The following is a 20,687-nucleotide window of genomic DNA, read 5'->3' on the forward strand; positions in this document are numbered from 1 at the left end:
CGGAGGCAGGTGCCACGGCTAAGAATGATCCTTCGAGCAGTTCTTTTAAACGAGCGCTGAAAGCTAAGGATTGTTAGCTGCAGAGAGAGCTGGTGGGGCCCTGGAAGCGAGGGCTCATGAGCTAGTCTATGACAGGACGGCGAGCCCCACACCCGTGGGCCACCGCGGAGAAGTGGGTAGGGACTTCCAGCAAAGGTTTCCCGCCTGGGGTCTCAAGAAGGAGCGATTAGCATTCTCCCCGCCCCCCATCGCTTTCCCGCCCGCTATTGGCCCGCGCTCGCCGCGGGCCGGCTCCGGGCGGGGCCGGAGGGCGCAGGGGGAGAGGCCGAGCCCGCGGGGCAATGGGCGGGGACGCGCGGAGAACGTGGCGGGGCGGCCCACCAACCGAGCCCCGGCGCGAGGGGGCGGGGAAGGGGCGGAGCCTCCCGGCGGGCTTTAGAGGCAGGTGACCCGGGCGGGGCGGGACAGGCCAGTCAGCTCGCGTCGGTGTCCGCGGTGCTGTCGCCGCCGCGCGCGGTTCTGTACCCGCCGGAGGTGGGCGAAAGAGTGAGAGAGCGCGGGGAGGAGCCGAGCCGGGCGCGTCCCGGGAGCGCCGCCACCGCCCCCAGGCGTCCGCTGGAGCGCGGAGCCCCCTGCAGGGGAGGAGGCGAGCAGCGGGCTGGACGCGGCGGCGGGCTAGCACCATGCAGTGCCGGCGGGGCCAGCGCCGGCTGCTCGCGGTGCACTGAGGCAGCGGGATCCCCTCGGGGCCGCACACCGCCTTCTTCTCGCCCAGGTGCTGCCAGGCGCGCTCGCCCTTAGTCCGGCTCCCGGCCCCGGGTGGAACGCACGGCCTGCTCCTGCTCTGCCCCGCTCGGATCATGCGGGGGGCCCCGGAGGAGGAGAGGGCGAGTGACCAGCCTGCGGCGACCACGTTCAGGGTGCGACCCCCTGTCTGAGACGCCCCCACCTGCTGCCATGTGCCGCGTCTCGGATTACCCAGCCTATCGCCAAACTTTCCGGGTGCCAGCCCGTCTCTGAGTCGCATTTCTGAGCGAGCGTCCCGGGGTCGGAGAACCCAGGCTGGGGGCCGACTATCTGCTTCTTTCGGGATCCGCGAAGGTGAGAGCCCGCGCCTTCCCTTTTCTCCCCGTTCTTTTCCCCGTTCCTCCGCCCTTTTCCAGGCGGCTGAGCTTTCTGACCCCGGGGTACAGCCCGGAGGGCCCAGCGTGGAGGGAGGTGGGGGGCTGGGGATGGGCTGGGAGTCAGTAGTTTGGTTCCCGGAGGTGGAGGGGAAGGAACGGAGAGACGTTAACTTAGAGATTTGGAGAGCGCTTGCGGGGACTGTGCCGTTGACTCGCCTCTAATTGGGAGTGGTTGCAATTTTTCTTCTCCCCCCAGCTTCTTTTTTAAAGAGTACTCTCCCTGGAATCGGAGCCCTAACCGTCCCCCCCCACCCTATCTGGAGAAGAGCTGAGCGCTGCCTGCCGAGGCAGCGCCTTCCCGAAACATTTTTTCTTTGGACGGATTTAAGAGAAAAAGAAACCAACAGGTTGCCAGCCCCGGCGCCACACACAAGTCGGCGGAAAGGCCGGCCGGGTTTCCCCTGGCTGCGTGGGCCCCGCGCGGGCTGCGGCAGGCGAGGCGAGGGTAGGGAGGGGGCTATGGCTCGGCCTGACCCGGCCGCACCGCCCTCGTTGCTGCTGCTGCTCCTGGCGCAGCTGGCGGGCCGGGCGGCGGCTGCCTCCAAGGCCCCCGTGTGCCAGGAAATCACAGTGCCCATGTGCCGCGGCATCGGCTACAACCTGACGCACATGCCCAACCAGTTCAACCACGACACGCAGGACGAGGCTGGCCTGGAGGTGCACCAGTTCTGGCCGCTGGTGGAGATCCACTGCTCGCCGGACCTGCGCTTCTTCCTGTGCTCCATGTACACGCCCATCTGCCTGCCGGACTACCACAAGCCGCTGCCGCCCTGCCGCTCGGTGTGCGAGCGCGCCAAGGCCGGCTGCTCGCCGCTCATGCGGCAGTACGGCTTCGCCTGGCCGGAGCGCATGAGCTGCGACCGCCTCCCGGTGCTGGGCCGCGACGCCGAGGTCCTTTGCATGGATTACAACCGCAGCGAGGCCACCACGGCGCCCCCCAGGCCCTTCCCGGCCAAACCCACCCTCCCAGGCCCAGCAGGGGCTCCAGCCTCGGGGGGCGAGTGCGCCGCCGGGGGCCCGTCGGTGTGCAAGTGCCGCGAGCCCTTCGTGCCCATTCTGAAGGAGTCGCACCCACTCTACAACAAGGTGCGCACGGGCCAGGTGCCCAACTGCGCGGTGCCCTGCTACCAGCCCTCCTTCAGCCCCGACGAGCGCACGTTCGCCACCTTCTGGATTGGCCTGTGGTCTGTGCTGTGCTTCATCTCCACCTCCACCACGGTGGCCACCTTCCTAATAGACATGGAACGCTTCCGCTACCCTGAGCGCCCCATCATCTTCCTGTCTGCCTGCTACTTGTGCGTGTCGCTGGGCTTCCTGGTGCGCCTGGTGGTGGGCCATGCCAGCGTCGCCTGCAGCCGCGAGCATAGCCACATTCACTACGAGACAACAGGCCCTGCGCTGTGCACTGTCGTCTTCCTGCTGGTCTACTTCTTTGGGATGGCCAGCTCCATCTGGTGGGTCATCCTGTCGCTCACCTGGTTCTTGGCAGCTGGCATGAAGTGGGGCAACGAGGCCATCGCCGGCTACGCACAGTACTTCCACCTGGCCGCGTGGCTCATCCCCAGCGTCAAGTCCATCACGGCGCTGGCGCTGAGCTCGGTGGACGGGGACCCGGTGGCCGGCATCTGCTACGTGGGCAACCAGAACCTGAACTCGCTCCGCGGCTTCGTGCTGGGCCCGCTGGTGCTCTATCTGCTGGTGGGCACCCTCTTCCTCCTGGCGGGCTTCGTGTCGCTCTTCCGCATCCGCAGCGTCATCAAGCAGGGCGGCACCAAGACGGACAAGCTGGAGAAGCTGATGATCCGCATCGGCATCTTCACGCTGCTCTACACGGTGCCGGCGAGCATCGTGGTGGCCTGCTACCTGTACGAGCAGCACTATCGCGAGAGCTGGGAGGCGGCGCTCACCTGCGCGTGCCCGGGCCCCGACGCCGGCCAGCCGCGCGCCAAGCCGGAGTACTGGGTGCTCATGCTCAAGTACTTCATGTGCCTCGTGGTGGGCATCACGTCGGGCGTCTGGATTTGGTCCGGCAAGACTGTGGAGTCGTGGCGGCGCTTCACGAGCCGCTGCTGCTGCCGCCCGCGGCGGGGCCACAAGAGCGGCGGCGCCACCGCTGCCGGGGACTATGACGCGAGCGCCGCGCTCACCGGCAGGACCGGGCCGCCGGGCCCCCCCACAGCCGCCGCCGCGGCCGCCGCCTACCACAAGCAGGTGTCCCTGTCGCACGTGTAGGAGGCCGAGGCCCAGAGGGGCCGGGAGTTGAGGGGGGGAGGGGGTGTTTTGTTTGGTAGCTTTGCCAAGTTCACTTCCGTTTACCTTCATGGTGCTGATGCCCCCTCCTGGGGCAACTTGGAGAGGGGAAAAGGGCCCTTTCAAGGAGCACCTGTCCCAGGACTTCTCAAAGGGGCTCAGCTCGCGCGTATACCATTTTGCGTTTCTTACTTTTTTTTTTTTTTAAGGGAAACCCTGTTTTTAATTTATATGTAGTTTTCTTAATTTTTAACTTTGTTGCATTTTGGCAACAAAATTTACCTTTGCTTTGGGGGCTTTACAATCCTAAGGTTGGCATTATAATGAAGTTCCGCTTGGTTCAGGTTTCTTTGAACTGTGTGGTCTAATTGGGAAAATATATTTCCTATACTTGTGTCTTTAAAAAAAATGTGAACAGTGAAAGTTTAGGTTGCTATGACTGGGGAGTTGCTGGATGTGCTTTCTCAGCTTGTTTTCTCCTTTCACTGCTTAAAGTGTCCAAGATGCTTTAAGGTGAGCTGCTTGTCTCTGTTTATAGTCCCTGAGTTAGGGGAAACCCCAATTCATGCCAAGGAGGGGGAGCATAATGTGGTTAGGGCCCCCTCAAAGTGACAAGGTTAGAGAGTGTTTGACGATTTTGTTTATTTATCGAGCTTCAGTTTCTTTTCTGTAGTACTTGTAATCATTCTTATTCTTAACAGCACCCAGCCATTGTCTTGAATAAGTTAGAGGTGGCATTATAGAGTGCTGGTATAAATATTTGGAAAATTGAAAACCTAAGGGATGGTGATTGGTTGAGCTTGAATTCTAGACTGGTAAAATGGCAGCTTTGTGCTGGAGAAGGAGTGGGTGGTTCTTAATAGGCTTCAGTGATCCCAATTTTTTTTTTTTTTTTTTTTAAAGAACCTGTGTTCTGATTTTGGTCAAAGTAAACCCCCACTCCCTTCTTCTGGAAATACTTAGAGATAGTTGTTAAAGGGGCTGCTTTTTTAGATTTAAGGACTAAACATACCTCCAGTAATTAAGTAAATTTCCAACACTTCTCTTATCTGCTCCACCCATCCCACCTCCTTTATCATGTTAAACAGTCTTTTAGCTTTTCTTATTCCTCCTCTCCTGGAGAGCTGTGATTAAGAAACCACACCCACCCTTGAATGGGGTGCTTGAACTGGGGGGAGGGAGGCTGGCTACCTGTGAACAAACATTGGCAGCAAGGAGGGAAAAATAAGTGTCCCTGGACTTTGGACTAGTTTAATAGTCAGATAGTCCCAAAGCAGCAAAACACGGCTTTCTGCAGTCTCTCAAAACAAATGACACACAGGGTGGATCAGGGTCCTGCTGCTGCAGGAGGAAAGGTGTCCTCTCTCCCCCACATCAGTTTGTTTCTCTCTCTCTCTCTCTCTCTCTCTCTTTTTCCCTGAGAAAACCTGTGTATTGATGAGCACACACTTGCATGAACCCACATGCAAATACACATGCACTTTGCTGTTAGAGAATTCTGTTTGTTTTCCTAAATCTTCTTAACCATTCGTATATACGAAGGCCTATGTATGAACACACACACATACACACACACACACACTCACTCACACACACATTTCTTTCCTATTAAAGAATTCTGTTTGCTTTTCTAATCTGTTTAACTGTTCCTTCGTGAAGAGTCTGAGGCCATGACTTGGGGACGGAGGCGAGAGTGCATTGGCCTGCAAAATGCCAGTGACCAGGGTTGAGTGGGGACTATATTTAGGAAGCTAAAACAGCAAAAACAATTGGAAAATTTAGAATGGCTCCCTAGGAAAATGACGAGACTGGGCATTTGAGCTTCGTTTATACCGAAGTTGGGAAAGTAAGGTTTAAATCCGGGTCAGTTTTCACTTCATGGGTTTTAAGGAAAGACCTGCATAGTTCCATAGTGAACTGAAACCCTTTTGCTGCAGGGAGAAGCCTGGTATTGTAGTTTTGCAGACTCTCAAAAGCTGTTTGTGTTTATAAAAATGCACAAGTTAAAATTTCAGTGGATTCAACAAAATTTAGTACGTAGAACTACAGAACTTTGCACGTCTTATTCCTGTCCTTATTCAGAAGCTGTGGCTTGGAACCTTGGAGTAGATCCCCTGTCTGAGGACCAATTCTTCTGTTTTTCAAATGAGGACCTTTTGTGATCACCTTGACCCCTTCCCTCATTTAGGGTGTCTTCCCCGAAATTACATAGATTTTTCTGCTGCCTTCAGTCATTGTACTTAATTTGCATTGTCCCCCTTACTTTTTCTTTGTGGAGGGAATCTGGAAATGATGCGCAGTGTATCTAAAAGTTGTGGCATGAAATGGATGAAAGTGGATTAATTCCTCTTTAAAAATTTTTTTTTTCATTTTGGCAACATGCCAACTCTAAGAGACTGACCAATTAAACAAAACCAAACAGAAAAAGGGTGTTGACAAAGGACACAAAGCCAAGGAGAGGCGATGTAGGTAATGTCTTTTGGGGTCTAGTTGTAGAACCGATTTTAGAGGTGCCCCTTTGTTTTCAGTCTGTGTTCTCACGCCTGCCCTCCGTCTCCCTTCCCTCAAGGATAAAAGCCCACTTGCTTCCGTCAGGTCTTACTACTGCCCACCACCCCATCCCGACCCAGAGGAGAGAGGTCAGATCTATTTATGGTCACCTTCTGCTTATATCCCACACGCTATTTCCCCAATTTGTATTTTTATTATGCAAACAATCCATACTCATGAAAAAAAATGAAAGGTTGTGTGTTGGGGGGCAGGGGGAGAAGTCTAGCAACTTCTTCACAGATAGCTTTGTGCGGTTGAAGAGGATTTATGGTTCTGTTGAATGGCATGCACAGCTTCCAGGCGGTCCCTTTCACAGTTCAGCTTTTAGCATCGGATCACGTCATAGATTGGGGGTGAAGATGTAGAGGGTTGTCGAAAGGAACTAATGTGACCTCTTAGTGAGTCGGTTAGCCAGACTTTAGGAAGTCTCTTTAACTTACAGTATTTCCCTCCTCACATTTTGATGTTGTCTAAATTGGCTGAAAATAATTTTTCTTGGTGCCTTATTGGTTTATCTTTGCAAGCCTTTGTCATCTTTCCACATGACTGTTCGCAACGACAGGCCTGTGTGTATGTGTGTGTGCGCGCGTGTGTGTGTTGTGTAATTGTGCGCATGTACAAGCTTAAATCATGTGCCAACAGCGCTGTTTCCAAGTTGATATTCATTAGGCTGTTTCCTCCTGGGCCAGGGCTGCACTAATCCTGACACTGGCTGCCAGGAGAAAACCCCATGGATCCCACACTGAACCTTAACAACAGTGTGGGTGACCTGCACTCTCAAGTACAGAATGGGAACCCCAGAGCTAGGAAATGTAGTTGTATATTTTAATGAACTGCTCCCCCTGCTAAAGGGGCTTCTTTCACTTTTGTGGCTCTACAGAAAGACCAAGGGGGGTAGGAGGGACAAAGTTTTGAGTAACTGCTTTCTAACACCCACTGTGGCAAACAGGACAGAGAACATCACAAATCCAGGCAGGTGTGAGGGACAGTGGCTGCAAATCGCCGGCTCCCTCTCTCCGCGTGCCTTCTCTTGCCTCCGAAGTCCAGTCAAGGGATCCTGGAAAGAAAATATGCCTGGAGTTGGGGGGAGGGTGATTCTGAGGGGGAAAGAGCTACCAAGACATTAAAGCGGGGCAAAGGGTAGGCAGGATGGAAGTCACTAAGTAACCTGACTCAGAACTCTAAAAGCTTCTAGCAGCTCAGTGACAATTCCCAGGATTTATTTCAGGCGGGATCATGTCCACGGTACATCATTTTGAGACAATAGTACTCCCGGTTGTTAGAAACTGTATGTGTAGTATGTGTGTGTTTTGGGTGTGTATATACGTAATATATATTATATATATGAGAGATTTAGTGACTTTCGATACGGGTTTGGTGCAGGTGAATTTATTACTGAGCCAAATGAGGCACATGCCAAGTCAGTAGTTGGGAGTCCAGGACATTCAGTCCTTTTTCTGATTTTCACGGACGCATAGTGCCTGTCATGCCTCCTCACTGTCATGTCAGATCCAGAACTCACAGGTCAGAGCCAGCGGTATTCTATTTGGAGACAATCAACTTGAATCTATAAATCATTATTGGCAGATGATTATAATTCTGAATCCATAACATTAACAAAAGGTAACCCAGAGCATCTTGATTAAGAAGTTTTTGTTTCTTGTTTGGTTCCTGGAAGTCCGTAGAACAGCAGTTGTATGTGGTTATGTTAGTCTCAAGATACTTAATTTGCTGACCTTATTTCAGAAAAGATTTTGTATGTATTATATTTGTGGGAAGGTAAAATAATGGTTTGAAATTTTTATCATATATGGAGAGTAGTTATTTATGAAAAACAAAGAAATGTCTATTTTTGTTTCTTTGTTCCCAATTGATGTAGATAAATTTTAAAGTGCATTAAAGCAATGGTAAAGAAAATAAAGAGATGCTGTACACGTCTTTTTCACCTCATGCTTTTATGGAGACACACACTGCTTTCTAAGAGTACCTGAGGAGATAGGTGGGTTCTGATTTCATAATCTGATTTCTCAGATGTGCTTAAAGCGGCAGTGTTTTCATTGATACCAAATTCAAGCAAATTCCAGTCACCAGAAGCAAAACTAATGGACACGTTTTACTTGAGTATACTTCATAGGTTTCTCCTGCCGATCCTGTGACTGAATCGTGGTTCACTTGAGGAAACGAAGGGAAATACACGTAAGACCTGAGACATTGCCCGAGACTGTGTTCTAGTTTATCAGCCCTCCAGCTGTACTCTCTACTCAACCTCTTTGAATAGAAGTGACACTGTTGTTTTGTGTTTCCGATTGGGGGGGCAGGGACTCTCAAAACTATTTACAGTCATTCAGCAGTTAGACCCCCAACTTGGTATTAAGCTCTACATACAAGTCAGGGAGCCCAGATAAGAGGGTAGAAATTGATTTGGAGTTGGCATGTGCCTGATAATGGGACAGATGCTCAGTAAACCTGAGATCCCACTGTCAGAGGACTTTCTGCTGGCTGCTGCTTCGACAAAATGCAGATTAGCTACCAGTCAGCGAACCACTGCCTCCTGTTCTTGTCTCCAGCAATGCTCAGGGGCCTCCGTATATAGGAGGAGCTGGGTAATTAGAAGCTTAAAATTTTGTTTGGGGGAGATAAGACAAATCCGATAAGAGGCAAATGATGATATGAGAGTATGTAATTTAATGTCAGAGTGAGTGCTATGAAGGTTATCAGATTCCCATAGAAGCTGGGGCAGTTGGGAGAAGCAGAACCGAAAATATTCTAGGCGAGCTGGATCCTGACAGAAGAGCAACAGTCCCTTTCGTGTACAGGACTCTGGTTGGCAGGTCTTCCCGGGGCTTTCACATTGCTTATTTTCCCGCGGTGGGAAAGGGGGTCAGGGCAAAGCCATAAGCTGGAGCCAAAGGGACTGTAGAAACTTAGCAGGTTGGAGAAACAGGTGGGTCCAGAGTGTTACCAGAATTATTACCGGAATTATTCTTTTAGTGATCTAGAGGTCTTTAATTGGTCAATGAAAACAGGATTGAGAGGCAGTGGAAGGGTTATGCCTAAAGGCTTGGCAGCTGGATGGCCAGGGATTCAAGGACCAGCTCCACCATCTACAGGCTACGTGATCCTGGACATATTAACCTCTGGGGATTCACTTTTCTCATCTGTGAAAGTGGCATAATAGTACCTACCTTAGGTTTAAGAGGATCTAAAGGATTAGATCAGGGTAAGGTAAGGTAGGGCTGAAGCCACTGGTCGGTCATGGAATGGAAAGGGAATTGATAGAATCTTTTGGGGTTCCTATTAAAAAATGTACATTCATAGACTTGAGCTCCAAGAATTGAAATTCAGTAGGGCCCAAGAAGCTGCTGACCCCTCCCCGCCCTCTTTTTAGTAAACTTTATTTTGGAATTATTTCAGGTTTACAGAAAAGTTACAAAGATAATCCAGTTCTTACATACTCCTTTCCCACTTGGCCCTAATGCTAACACATCGTCGTAGTACGCTGTCAAAATGAAGAAACCAACACTGGCACATTACTGTTAACTCCAGACTTCATTTGGATCTCACCAGATTTTCCACTAATGCTCTTTGTCTGTTCTAGGATCCGATCCAGGATTCCACACTGCATTTAGAGAAGCTTCATTTTTCATAGGCCCTTTCAGCGGATGCGAGGTAGGTGGTCAGGGGACCGTATCTCGAGAAATAATAGGACAAGTGAAAGGACCGATCAAGGTCAAATTGCCCCATCCTCATGTTGGGAAGATGCGGTTTTGAAGCAGAAGGGGATACATTGGTGGAGGGGTAGATATAGAAGGCTGGTATTAAAAAGTTGGAATGGAATTCCCTCCATGAGATGAGAGGGCTACCTAAGAAGTGAGGCGTCTGTTCCTAATGCTGGATGAAATGAGTCTTGGAGCTGGAAGGTGGGGATGCTACTGAGACTGAGATCCACCTTTGGTTGTGGGCAGATCAGAGGAGTGAATAAGGGCACAGTATATAGCGAACAGCTGCTTTGCGGAAACCAGGGGCTCTCTCAAGTAGGTGACTATACTGGATTACAAGGGCCGGGTTAGCCCGGAGCCGCATAAATCCTGTATTTCCTGGAACCCTGTAGAAATGCTTTGGAAATGGGTCATAGTAGTAACTAACATCAAGCATTGCCACTGGATACTAGCAGAGGGCAGATGATCTTATTGAGGGAGGACCCTAATCAGAGGTGGGAGGGGGACACGCTGAAGATCTGCTTTTGAGACTGTTCCAAAGTGAGGAGATAATGGGGCTCCCATCTGGGCTAGAAGGTTTGTAGAATTGAGAGTGGTAAGATGAAGGAATAGATGTTTTGAGAAAAAGCTGCTGGTGGGCGCACCTGGGTGGCTCTGTCAGTTAAACATCCAACTCTTGATTTTGGCTCAGGTCATGATCTCAGGGTGCCAAGATCAAGCCCCGCCTTGGGCTCTGGGCTGGGCGTGGAGCCTGTTTAAGATTCTCTCCCCACCTCTAAAAAGACCACCCAAAAACAAGCAGCTAGCAGAATAATTCGAGGCCTTGAAGTGGATGCCATTGATATCTTCTTGAGGACCTTGGGTTCTAAGGCAATCACTGAATTTCTCTAATCCATTCAGATTTAGTTCCTTTCCTAGCAGTTATAATCATTAAAACCTTACTCCTCCTTAAAAGAATGTTAACCTTTTCTCATTTGTTGTTAGATTCCTCTTCATTTCTATATTATTTCATTCTTAATTCTTTCTGCACCCTAGAGATCCCCAACCACAAACTGGTATTCTTAAAATTTGTATCAAATTAATTACAAGTTCTTAAAAGTAGTGAAAAATTGCCTCTGAAACCAAGCTGCTTGCACGTGTGATCTGCGGGAATTGGCTTTGCTGAAGGTCTCTTAGATCATTTGCTCTCTTGCATTTCACATGTGAGTAGAGAGAAGTCTTGGTGATGAAAGATTTTGGCTAACTTGTACGCTGCAGCTCAGCTTATCCAAAAACATTGTATAATGCCGATATAGAGTGAATGGTTCTCCCATAAATACTGGCTTCAGCATTCTTTTAAGGGAATTTTTTTAAGGGAATTCAGGGAATAGGGTATTTATACATATAGGAAAAATAAACCAAGCAATGAACACTGAACTCTTATAAAACCAAGATTCAGTGGTGTTGGATTTCAATAATATACAGGCATACATGGGGTACGTTAAGAGTAAATGTCAATGTCAAGAAGAAGGTTGAGATGGAATCTTAGCACGGAGAAAGTTTCTCTTTAACCAGAAGCATTAGGCCTTACGAATGTCTTAGCAGAGCTATGTGGAACTGCTTATGAACAGCCATTTTTGACCTACAAAAATGGCAATTTCATTTGGGTCAGACATACATTTCAGACATTTTTTCCTTGTAAATACTTAAAAACTCAGCTCACAATAGATCAGTTAAAAGTTTCACCGAAGTTAGTATTCCAATAAGGAAAAAAACTAAAACCGAAGATAAACGAGTTGAGGTATTTTTTTATAGTCTTATTTAGGGAACAAACTCTTCCTAGGTATAAAGCCCTGAGAAAACTGCCATAGTTACTACCCTACTTGACTCAATTTCCCATTTACCAAGATGGCTGTACTGTCTTCTAGAATTAAAGCCAAAAGGGAAAGAACAACTTGTGATTCTGCCTATCCTGGCAACTTGTTCTCGAAGCTAGTCCTGTCCAGCCTCCCACCCACGATCTTTGTTGCTTCTGACCGCTCATGCCAGCAGTTCTCCTTAGTAGCTGGCATGGTAAAGGGTACAGTCTTAAGTGATTTGTGACAGATTGCCTTTCTATGTGAAATCAGATTATTTAACCTCATCAGCAGTTTATCAAGAACAAAGTGCTCAGCTGAAGATTTGACCTTAGGTAGTGAATTAAGGTGGATGAAAATACAGCAAGACTCTCGGGGTTTACAGAGCCTCGCTTAACCTGGGTGGCTAGGGTCTTCAACCTTATGAAGATCTGCCGTATTTCTCACTGAAATGTAACTTTGAAAAGAGTATTTCAAAGTCCAAATATGTGGGTTGGCAACCACAAATCAAGTCCTATTTTCTTTCCTATGTTTTAACTGCTTAGAATCCTCATATAACTCACATTGTTTATGCACTATTTCTTGTAATTCCTTCTCTCTGGTATAGTCTACCTAATTTAACCTTCCAGTCTTGGCACAATAATGAGCTGCAATGCCTCTGAGTACTGTGGCCAGTGATTTTAAGTGTCCTAACTGATCTTCAGGTTGAAAAGAGCAGAAGCCAAAGAAACACAGGACAACACTTAACTAGAGGCAAGGGTCAGATCAAATCATGCTCAGTTTGAAATTGCTTTAAGACCCCACTCACCATTAGAGTGGACGGAAAAGCACTGAAGTTAGGCAGAGATGTAATGCTATGTAAACTGAAAGGTTACAAACACACTAGCCGTATTTTAATTAAAATAGAGTTTATTAGCTTTTAATATAAACATGAGGAAGAAAAACCACGTAAGTTGTAGCATTCTTTTCAAAATAAAACTGCAATCAATACTTGAATCTCCAAGCTCCGAACTCCATAAACAATGTTTTTTGAGGTGGTAGATTGTAATATTTTATATACTGTTATCATTTGTGTGTCCTTTAAAAATGATGGAACCTGCAGCACTCAATATAATAATGAAGACTTGCTATATGGAGAAAGTATTCCTGGCCCAGAAATGCTATGTCTACAGGCAAAATTCCTAGGATTACATTTGAGAAGGTAGGAGAAGATTTCACATAGTTAAGAACACCTTTTTTTTTTTTTTTTTTAACATTTCAAGTTTAAGTGACATCATTACCAATCTCCTAAAAGATTGATTACTTAACTCCCTGCCCTTTAAAGCCTGAGGTGAGGGGTCCTCTTAAACAGCAGGACTCGAAATGAGCCCCCCTCCAGCCAGGTTACCAGGTAGGCTAGAGGAGCTGTTCCAGATCACCTACTTTCAGATGACTACTATTAGAGTCCAGTTCCTTTTGGTTTGTTACATGTGAATTATCACTGCTCTTCATACTCTTTACAAATGTAGGAAAAAGAAATTCTGGTGACCAAAGCAGGTAAGCAGCACAGCCCTGCAAAGAACGATTTTAAAAAGGGGAGGGCACATCTGTGAAAATACAAGGCACCCCTCCAGTCTTAGTGCAATTTTAAGCTTTGATACCTGTGGAAGGATGAATGCTACACAGTGATAAAACACCATTTGAAAGTTTAATTATTTCTTGTACACTTACCCAGTTTTGTAAATTTTAAATAACTAAGCTTTTCATTTTAATTTTTTTGTTTTAGCCAATGTGTGCCATCTTCAAGAGGGGCTGAAACAAAAATACTAAAATGAAAAGCTTCATATACTAAGCTTTTCATTTTAATTTTTTTGTTTCAGCCAATATGTGCCATCTTCAAGAGGGGCTGAAACAAAAATACTAAAATGAAAAGCTTCATATTTAAAATTTACAAAAGTAGGTACGTTTACAAGAAACAACTAAACTTTTAAATGGTGTTTTATCAGTGTGTAGCATTTATCCTTCAGCTGTGCCCCAGAGGGCCCAAGCACACTAGGTTAAAGCTTAAAGCTGCACTAAGGTTTTCAGGACACCTTTTCACTACCTGCTTGTTACCACTGGATCACCATGTTGGTTGGCATTGTGAAAATATCTTTTAATACAGGTATTTAATAAAGAGGAAAATCATCAGAAAATGAGAAGCACCGTTATTATAGTTCACAAGAAAATGCATTATAGTTCACAAGAAATGCAGCGTGGACCCAATAGAAGTAGATAATCATCGATAACATACTTTCTCTGTTTATGACCCTACACATACTAATATGCTAATAAGCAGTGCTTGCAAAGAATTTGAGTGACAAGTGTTATCCAGCAGCTTTTTGGTTTAAACTGATTGCCAATAATGACTAGCAGCTTCGGTGATAAAGCAGGAAGAACCCTTCAATACCTAACACAATGCTACAGTCTGTTCCTAAGTGGCTTTATGAGTTGTTAGAGGAGTCCCATGTTTTCATGGTTGGTAATACTGCATTGATGCTAAAGAAATATGCAGCAATATGGGGGGAAGGGGCAAGAAAAATAGGAAAAACATAAAAGTTATATAGTTAGTGTCTTTAAAGTTTAAAAATTCAAGCTGTTAAAAAAAAACCTCACTTAGTTCACAGCTATCAGCCTACATAGTAAGCCGATATCCGTGTGTGGGTTGGAGCTTTTGCTTTGGAGTGGTTTTTGTAACTCTGTTTACATTAAAAAGGACAAAAGTGTGTGTTGCATTAACAAGGTCCCATTCTTTCCTGTGACCATAATCCTTGCGGTCCATGAGTTTCTTGAATTCGAGGTCTTTCTTTTAGATGAAAATACTAACTTTGCTGGTTTGTGAGCAGGAGAGTTGGTATTTCTCCAGTCCCTGGAGATTGAGGGGTTCATGATGTTACAACCCCTCCCTTCTCCCTTAAGAGAGGATGGCATTAGAGCGCTGAATACCAATGAAGTTATCAGCGCTGAAAGACCTTCTCATAGCAGCTCTACACAAGTCTTTGTATTTGTCTTCACACAATCTGGAAATGGCCTGGGAAAGTCAATCAAAGAGAACACAAGAACAAATTTTAAAAAAGCGTTCCAACCTTGGGCAAAAACAAAAAAACAAAAACCAAAAAGCCTCACTGATAAGTCACACAGCCATACTCGTATCTTCACATAGTTCACAGTCACTGCTCCTAGGGATTGTGGAGGTCTACATTCCCAGATTCTGGGGATGCCACTTTCTGACAGTTCACTAAGGTAATATCCTTAAAAGGCTGTAATTAGATCACTGGGCAAGGAAGAGTGTGCTTATTTACAAACTGGGTTCCAAAGATGTCAAAGGTATTTGGGTAGGCTCCTACCAGCAATATCACCCGTTCCCTGTCCACCTGTTCGTCAACACAGTGAACATCAACCTGGGCAAAAACCAGTGTTTCTCAGCCATTCAGCTTCTAGTCTTCATTGGTTATTATGTCCTCTAAGCAGATTCTAACAGGGCAGGCATGTCTGGACCTTATTGGAAGGTCACAAGTCTAATGACCGAAGCACTAAAAAGTGCTCTTTCACTTGCACATTAACCGTGGTAGAAAATACCTGACTGCGAACTACACCAAGATACTACAAGAAGTGTCCATTTTAAGTGTCTCGAAATTTCAGTTGTGAATACTTTTGCTGTAAACTCACTATAAGTCATAAACCATAATTCCTTTGTCTCCTGTCCTTTACCATTTTCATTAAAAACCCACAGGCTCTCTATGGCAGTAATTGAAACACAGATACAGTCTAAGTCTCAGGGGAGCCACAGATGCTTTGTCTAATGAACTCATGGGACTTAACTGTGGCATCTGTAAAAAACACTGGCATGAATTTGCAAGCTGAGTAAAAGACTGTTAAGGACAGTGAGTAGAGGGGCACCTGGGTGGCTCAGTCAATTAAGCATCTGCTTTTGGACTCAGGTCATGATCAGAGTCCTGGGATGGAGCCCCCATGTCAAATTTCCTGCTCAGTGGGGAGTCTGCTTCTCCCTCTCCTTCTGCCACCCCCCTTCCTCATGCTTGCTCTGTGTCTGTCTCTCCCCCAATAAATAAAGAAAACCTTAAAAAAATGGCGAGTATGTAGATATGATTGGGGATACAACCATAAGAAATTATGTACATAGATATGATTAAGGATACAATTGTAAGAAATTATATATATATATCTATCTATCTATATATATATAATTGTATGATTATATGGAAGGATAAAGTTCAAATGGAAAACCATTAACATGTAAAATTTGAAAAAAGGTTAAATTTGACTGAAATATTCTGAATTATGGTCCCAGAGGAAATATCTACATACCTTTTAAAAATAATGTGAGATTCTTACATAAATAAGACACAGGAAATATGCCACCAAAGGGTTAATAAACTCTTCGATTTGTTAATTGCAATCTTTCCATTTTGCTAATCACTGCTTAATGAGCTTTAGCCACAGATGCTGGTTTTAGTGGCCAAAAGAAAGCCCCAACTAACGATTTCACAGCCTTACCTCTAGGTTTTGTGCTCTTTCTTTGCTAAGAGGAGCAAATAGAAAATTCAAGTTGTTGTCATCTGCTAAGGAGCGAAGGTCAAAGTAGTATTTGGCATAAACACTGGCGGGAACATTAATATTAAACTGAAGTAGCTCCAAAAAATGCCTTTCCATCTCATTCCTGGGGGAGGAGACAACAAAACCAACACAAGACAATTTTAGTCAACTGGGCTATCTTCAAAAATCTCCTCCTGAGCTACGGGGAGGGCTCTGAATTCTGTTTTGGAACAAACCGAGGCTCGCAGTGGGTTAGTACACTAGCGTTCAAACAAGGTGCGGCTATTTGTGGTCCCTTCTGCATCCCAGCACTTGGAGCCTGGGACAAGGGGGAAGAGGTTACGGCCCTCTTAGGCACTCCTGCTGCTGACCCAGGGGCTCATTCTTCAGAGTTCCATTAGTGCAGCTGTACGATTCATGCTCCACGCTCGCTCCCAAGGCCCTGCTATAGTGATCAGATGAAAGGAATGATGTATGCTGTTTATTAGCTCTGAAGAACTTGCAGACATTTTCACCCGGCCGGTAACAGGAAGGGGCTTATTGAAGTAGAGACGCGCCAACAAAAGGAGTGGGCACGTCACCACGGCAACAAATGGATCCATCGAGAGTCACTGCTATTATCTCTGAGGGGGAAAAACTCTTGAAGCAACAAGGATTCATCTCAAATAAATAAATAAATAAGCTACGTTGCATGGAAAAAGGAATCCCCTCCCCCTGCCCCAGTGCATAGGGCTATGTCAAAGGGCACACATAAATGCACGTCTCCGTCCACCTTCATTTTACTACAGCAAGAAACTGTCACTCTGATAGGACAGGATGCACTTTTTTAAACTCTGGAGGGCAGAACGATCAAAGATATGTCTTGGCTTGACTAAACTCACCAAGATGTGACCTCTGGTAGAACACTGGACTCAAACAGCCTTTCTCTCATGTTGGGAATGCAACCCCAAGATGGGGCGCCGCCCTCTTGCCAGAACAGAATGAGCACACCCGCAGGGGGCGAGTTCAATAAAACAGGAAGGGAAAATGCTGGGAGCAGTCCTTGTCTCCACACGACCATTCGGGCTCACTTGCTCGATATTAAATAAATACCAAATTGATCACTTTCACCGTCATCCTTTCGAGAATTCCATAAACACGCTAAGTACCCAAACAAACATGAGCAGCTTACTTTATAACGTATTTGGTTTCTCGGTTTTAAAGTTTTAGTATTTTATCTGTTGGATAGGTCAACAAATGATGTTCTCCTGTATGGTAGGGAAAGCATTCAGAATATGAGCAGAGATGAAGTTCTCATTTGTTGAATTTTAAACCCAATTGAACCTACTTCCAAATTTAATTTCCTGTTCATATGGCTGTAAGTCTATAGAAATGTAAATCAGATAATGTTTTGATAATCAGCTAATCAGGACTTAAATTACTACAGGAATAAATGCACTTCACTATCCCTTTTATATTTTCTCCGCTAATACATTTTAATTGTGTGGAAATACAGTACTTCATAGGATTAACATGTCTATTAATAAAGGTTTAATCACTGGAGAGAAGCATTATGCCTATAGAATACGCATCTTCTGGGTTTTTTGTTTTTTAAATAGCCAAATGGCTGAAAGCACACCATTTACAGGCACAGCAGATCTTCTGAATAGCAGCTGCTCAATTTAACTTATTCTTTTGAAGGGGAATATATTCTAAAGCATAGATGTTGGAAAGTTTGAAGAAAAAGCTGACAGACACCAATTCTTCAATTTAGACTCAAAATGAAACTACTACAAATCGAAGTCAACAGCAGGGGGACAAAACAAATGTGTATTAAACACTCTGTTGTAATGCTTTCCAATTTCCAAAGATCATAAACAAAAGCAGCCTATTATTATCAGCATAGCTCCTAGTGCTTCTCTGTTTACACACAAAAAGTATTGCTTGGAACTGGTCTTCCCGTAGCCAGACACTGCCATCACCGCTCCTGGAAACTCATTCTCACAAGCTCACACTTCCCAGCCTATTCTGAGGTTTTCACTAGAATCAGCCCCAGCCAGCTTCGTTGAAGGTTTTGAGAAAATTTCAGGTGCCACCATGGTAGGGCTAGTGTCTGTGATTACAAATTTTTTTTCCTTCAAGGCACCAGAGTTTGCAGACTGATGACAGTGGTGATCAAAGTCACTTTAGTTTCTAAAACTTCCAAAAGTACTTTTATTTATTTCAAGTCCATTATTTGCCATTACACCATTTGCTACCATGTTGCTGCAAGCAACATCTCCATGCCCACTCAGTTTCCACTATTATCAAAAGCCATTTGGACAACCACCAACAATCACTGGGCTCTTCTAGTCACAAGTATCCTCATTTCAGTTGTAAATATGCACTTCGGTAATTCTGAATGACAATCTTACCTAGAGTAACGGGCAAAGGTAACAAAAACAAACTTGCCACTGCCTGCCATGATCTTAATCTTCCTACGCTGTTGTGTATAATCAAGACGTGTTCTTCCACATTTTCCCAAATGCCACCCACAAAGACATTTTCACTCTCACATGGGCACTCTGCACCCTCAGGGCCCTTCCCGGAAGCCAGGGTGGCCAGATCAAAAGCCCTTGTTAAGTCTGGTGTTTCACGCCACCAGCAAGGAGCCCCCTCATGGTGGATGGAAGGCCCCACAAAGCGCTGCTGTGGTTGCTGAGTGCCTCGGGAGACTCTCGAATACGACGGGCACTGGTGATGTCCCAGTGCTGCTTTTCAGGACTGCCTGAGAAACAGGAGCTTGCTAACTCCTCAGACCTATTTTTAAACAGGTGCAATACTCCTAGTATGGGAGGAAGCAGGAACACTGGGATCTGAAACCTTCATACGCGTGGCTACTTTTGTACCACGGCTTCTGTAACAACAGAACTTCAGATAAGGAGAGAATGACTGGCAACAGCTGACTCAGATTGAAGGTATAACCTCTCAATGGTCTAGAGGACCTAAGACCTTAACAGTGGCCAAAACATTTTAAAGGTCGGCCATAGGCCTCTTTAAAATCGACTCGAACTGTAGACAGCTTTAAGAAAGCCATGAAGATATTTATAATACTGTGTTGAGTGTAAGCCAGTAAAATGTATGCCAAAACCCAGCACAAATATATACTTCAGGGCCGCCTGGGTGGTTCAGTGGGTTAAGCCTCTGCCTTTGGCTTGGGTCGTGATCTCAGGGTCCTGGGATCGAGCCCCGCATCGGGCTCTCTGCTCAGCAGGGAGCCTACTTCCCCCTCTCTTTCTGCCTGCCTCTCTGCCTGCCTGTGATCTGTCAAATAAATAAAATATTTAACAACAACAAAAAAGGAATATATATACATCAATTTACCAAGTAGATTATTAAAACAACACATCAAGACCTACCAATCAATGATGGGAAATATGAATTGTTATATTGTAGCTAGATAGGAAGTCTAATTTTATGCCTATTTCAGTTCTTTGCACAATGTAACCTTTAAAAATATTTCTTAAAATATACATTTTACCAGAGCAATGGAGGTACTGGAAAATGGTTAGAAAGTTCACCAAAACCTTATAAACTCACATGTCCTCAACTGTAATGTCCTTGAGGATCTGGCAGTAGTCCACATTCCATACAGCCTGATCGTCCCAAACCTTGGAGGCAAGAAGAATGGCTCCCAAAACAATTCTTTTCCAGTTAGTGGGACAAATGTCGATCTCAGCATAAGTTAAAAGCCTTTCTAAGTAAACCTGCAAAAGTAGAGCACTGGTCTTTGATTTTAGTTCAGTTTAAAGTGCTGTGATAAGAACTGTTAGGAATGACAGATTTCATCTGTTTTTGACATGCCTTTTATTCCTACAAAGGTCTACAGCGACTTGGCCCCGCCAGCCAAAGCCAGAGGCCAGGTCACAGTTGCAGGTCAGATACTTCTGTTGCCTACTCTGCCCACGTGAATTTCCAGCCTTTGTCACAGGAATGAATGGACATCTCAGCAAAGGGCATCTTGAAGGCAGGCATTGGGTTATTAACCTTCCCATTCATAAAGGGAACGGATTCAATACAACTGATTGCAGATTCGAGTTGTTCAATAAGCCCTTGAGTGCCTACCCTGTGCAAGGTACCACAGCTGGCTGGTCATTACATGGTCATTTTACATAATACTTGAATATGTAAAACCCTGGATAATACAAAGCACATTTTTGCCTTCCCCTTTTCAAAGTAGTCCTTTTGTGGCGCAAGCCTGAGGACAGAAACTGGTGGGCAAGAGAGCCACCCAGTGGCTGCTGCGTGGTGCAGCAGGACGGCAAGTACAAGCAGGTGTGCTGTCAAGTAGTCCCCCTCATAGTTAAGTGTCTTTTAAAGGAACATACATTCATACAAAGGATAGTCCTTCTCCTATCCCCTCATTTTCACATCTCCATTATCATCATTTCATGATAATTCGTTTGTTACCTGCAGCTTAGTCAATTCTGCTGGTTTTAAAGTGCCAACAGAGCCCCAGGTTCTGTACCCTGGGACTCCTCTAAGCCCGCTGTGAGGGGACTCCCAGACGGATCTCCCTTACAGTATCAAATGTCTGCTCCACCAGCCCTGGCCAG

The 20,687-nt window shown here is 46.0% G+C and overlaps 2 protein-coding genes across 3 annotated transcripts in view; one reads left to right on the forward strand and one right to left on the reverse strand.

Moving 5' to 3' along the window:
• Positions 1 to 475: 475 nt before the first annotated feature.
• On the forward strand, positions 476 to 3,621 carry FZD5 (frizzled class receptor 5). The gene is made up of 2 exons (XM_032859950.1): positions 476 to 1,101; positions 1,381 to 3,621. Exon 2 carries the CDS (start codon positions 1,644 to 1,646, stop codon positions 3,414 to 3,416), a length of 1,773 nt encoding a protein of 590 aa, XP_032715841.1. The 5' UTR covers positions 476 to 1,101; positions 1,381 to 1,643; the 3' UTR covers positions 3,417 to 3,621.
• Positions 3,622 to 14,219: 10,598 nt separating this feature from the next.
• The window catches only part of CCNYL1 (cyclin Y like 1), a 36,571-nt gene continuing 30,103 nt past the window's right edge, over positions 14,220 to 20,687 (reverse strand). For both annotated transcript variants that reach the window (XM_032859952.1, XM_032859951.1), the window contains 3 exons: positions 19,672 to 19,838; positions 16,075 to 16,237; positions 14,220 to 14,587 (listed from right to left, as the gene is read on the reverse strand). In XM_032859952.1, the coding sequence (XP_032715843.1) occupies positions 14,471 to 14,587; positions 16,075 to 16,237; positions 19,672 to 19,838 (447 nt within the window). In that variant the 3' untranslated portion in view covers positions 14,220 to 14,470. The remainder of the gene's footprint in view (positions 14,588 to 16,074; positions 16,238 to 19,671; positions 19,839 to 20,687) is intronic.

This window comes from Lontra canadensis, unplaced genomic scaffold, assembly GCF_010015895.1.
Source record: "Lontra canadensis isolate GAN:19392208 unplaced genomic scaffold, GSC_riverotter_1.0 scaffold18, whole genome shotgun sequence".
Lineage (NCBI taxonomy): Eukaryota > Metazoa > Chordata > Mammalia > Carnivora > Mustelidae > Lontra > Lontra canadensis.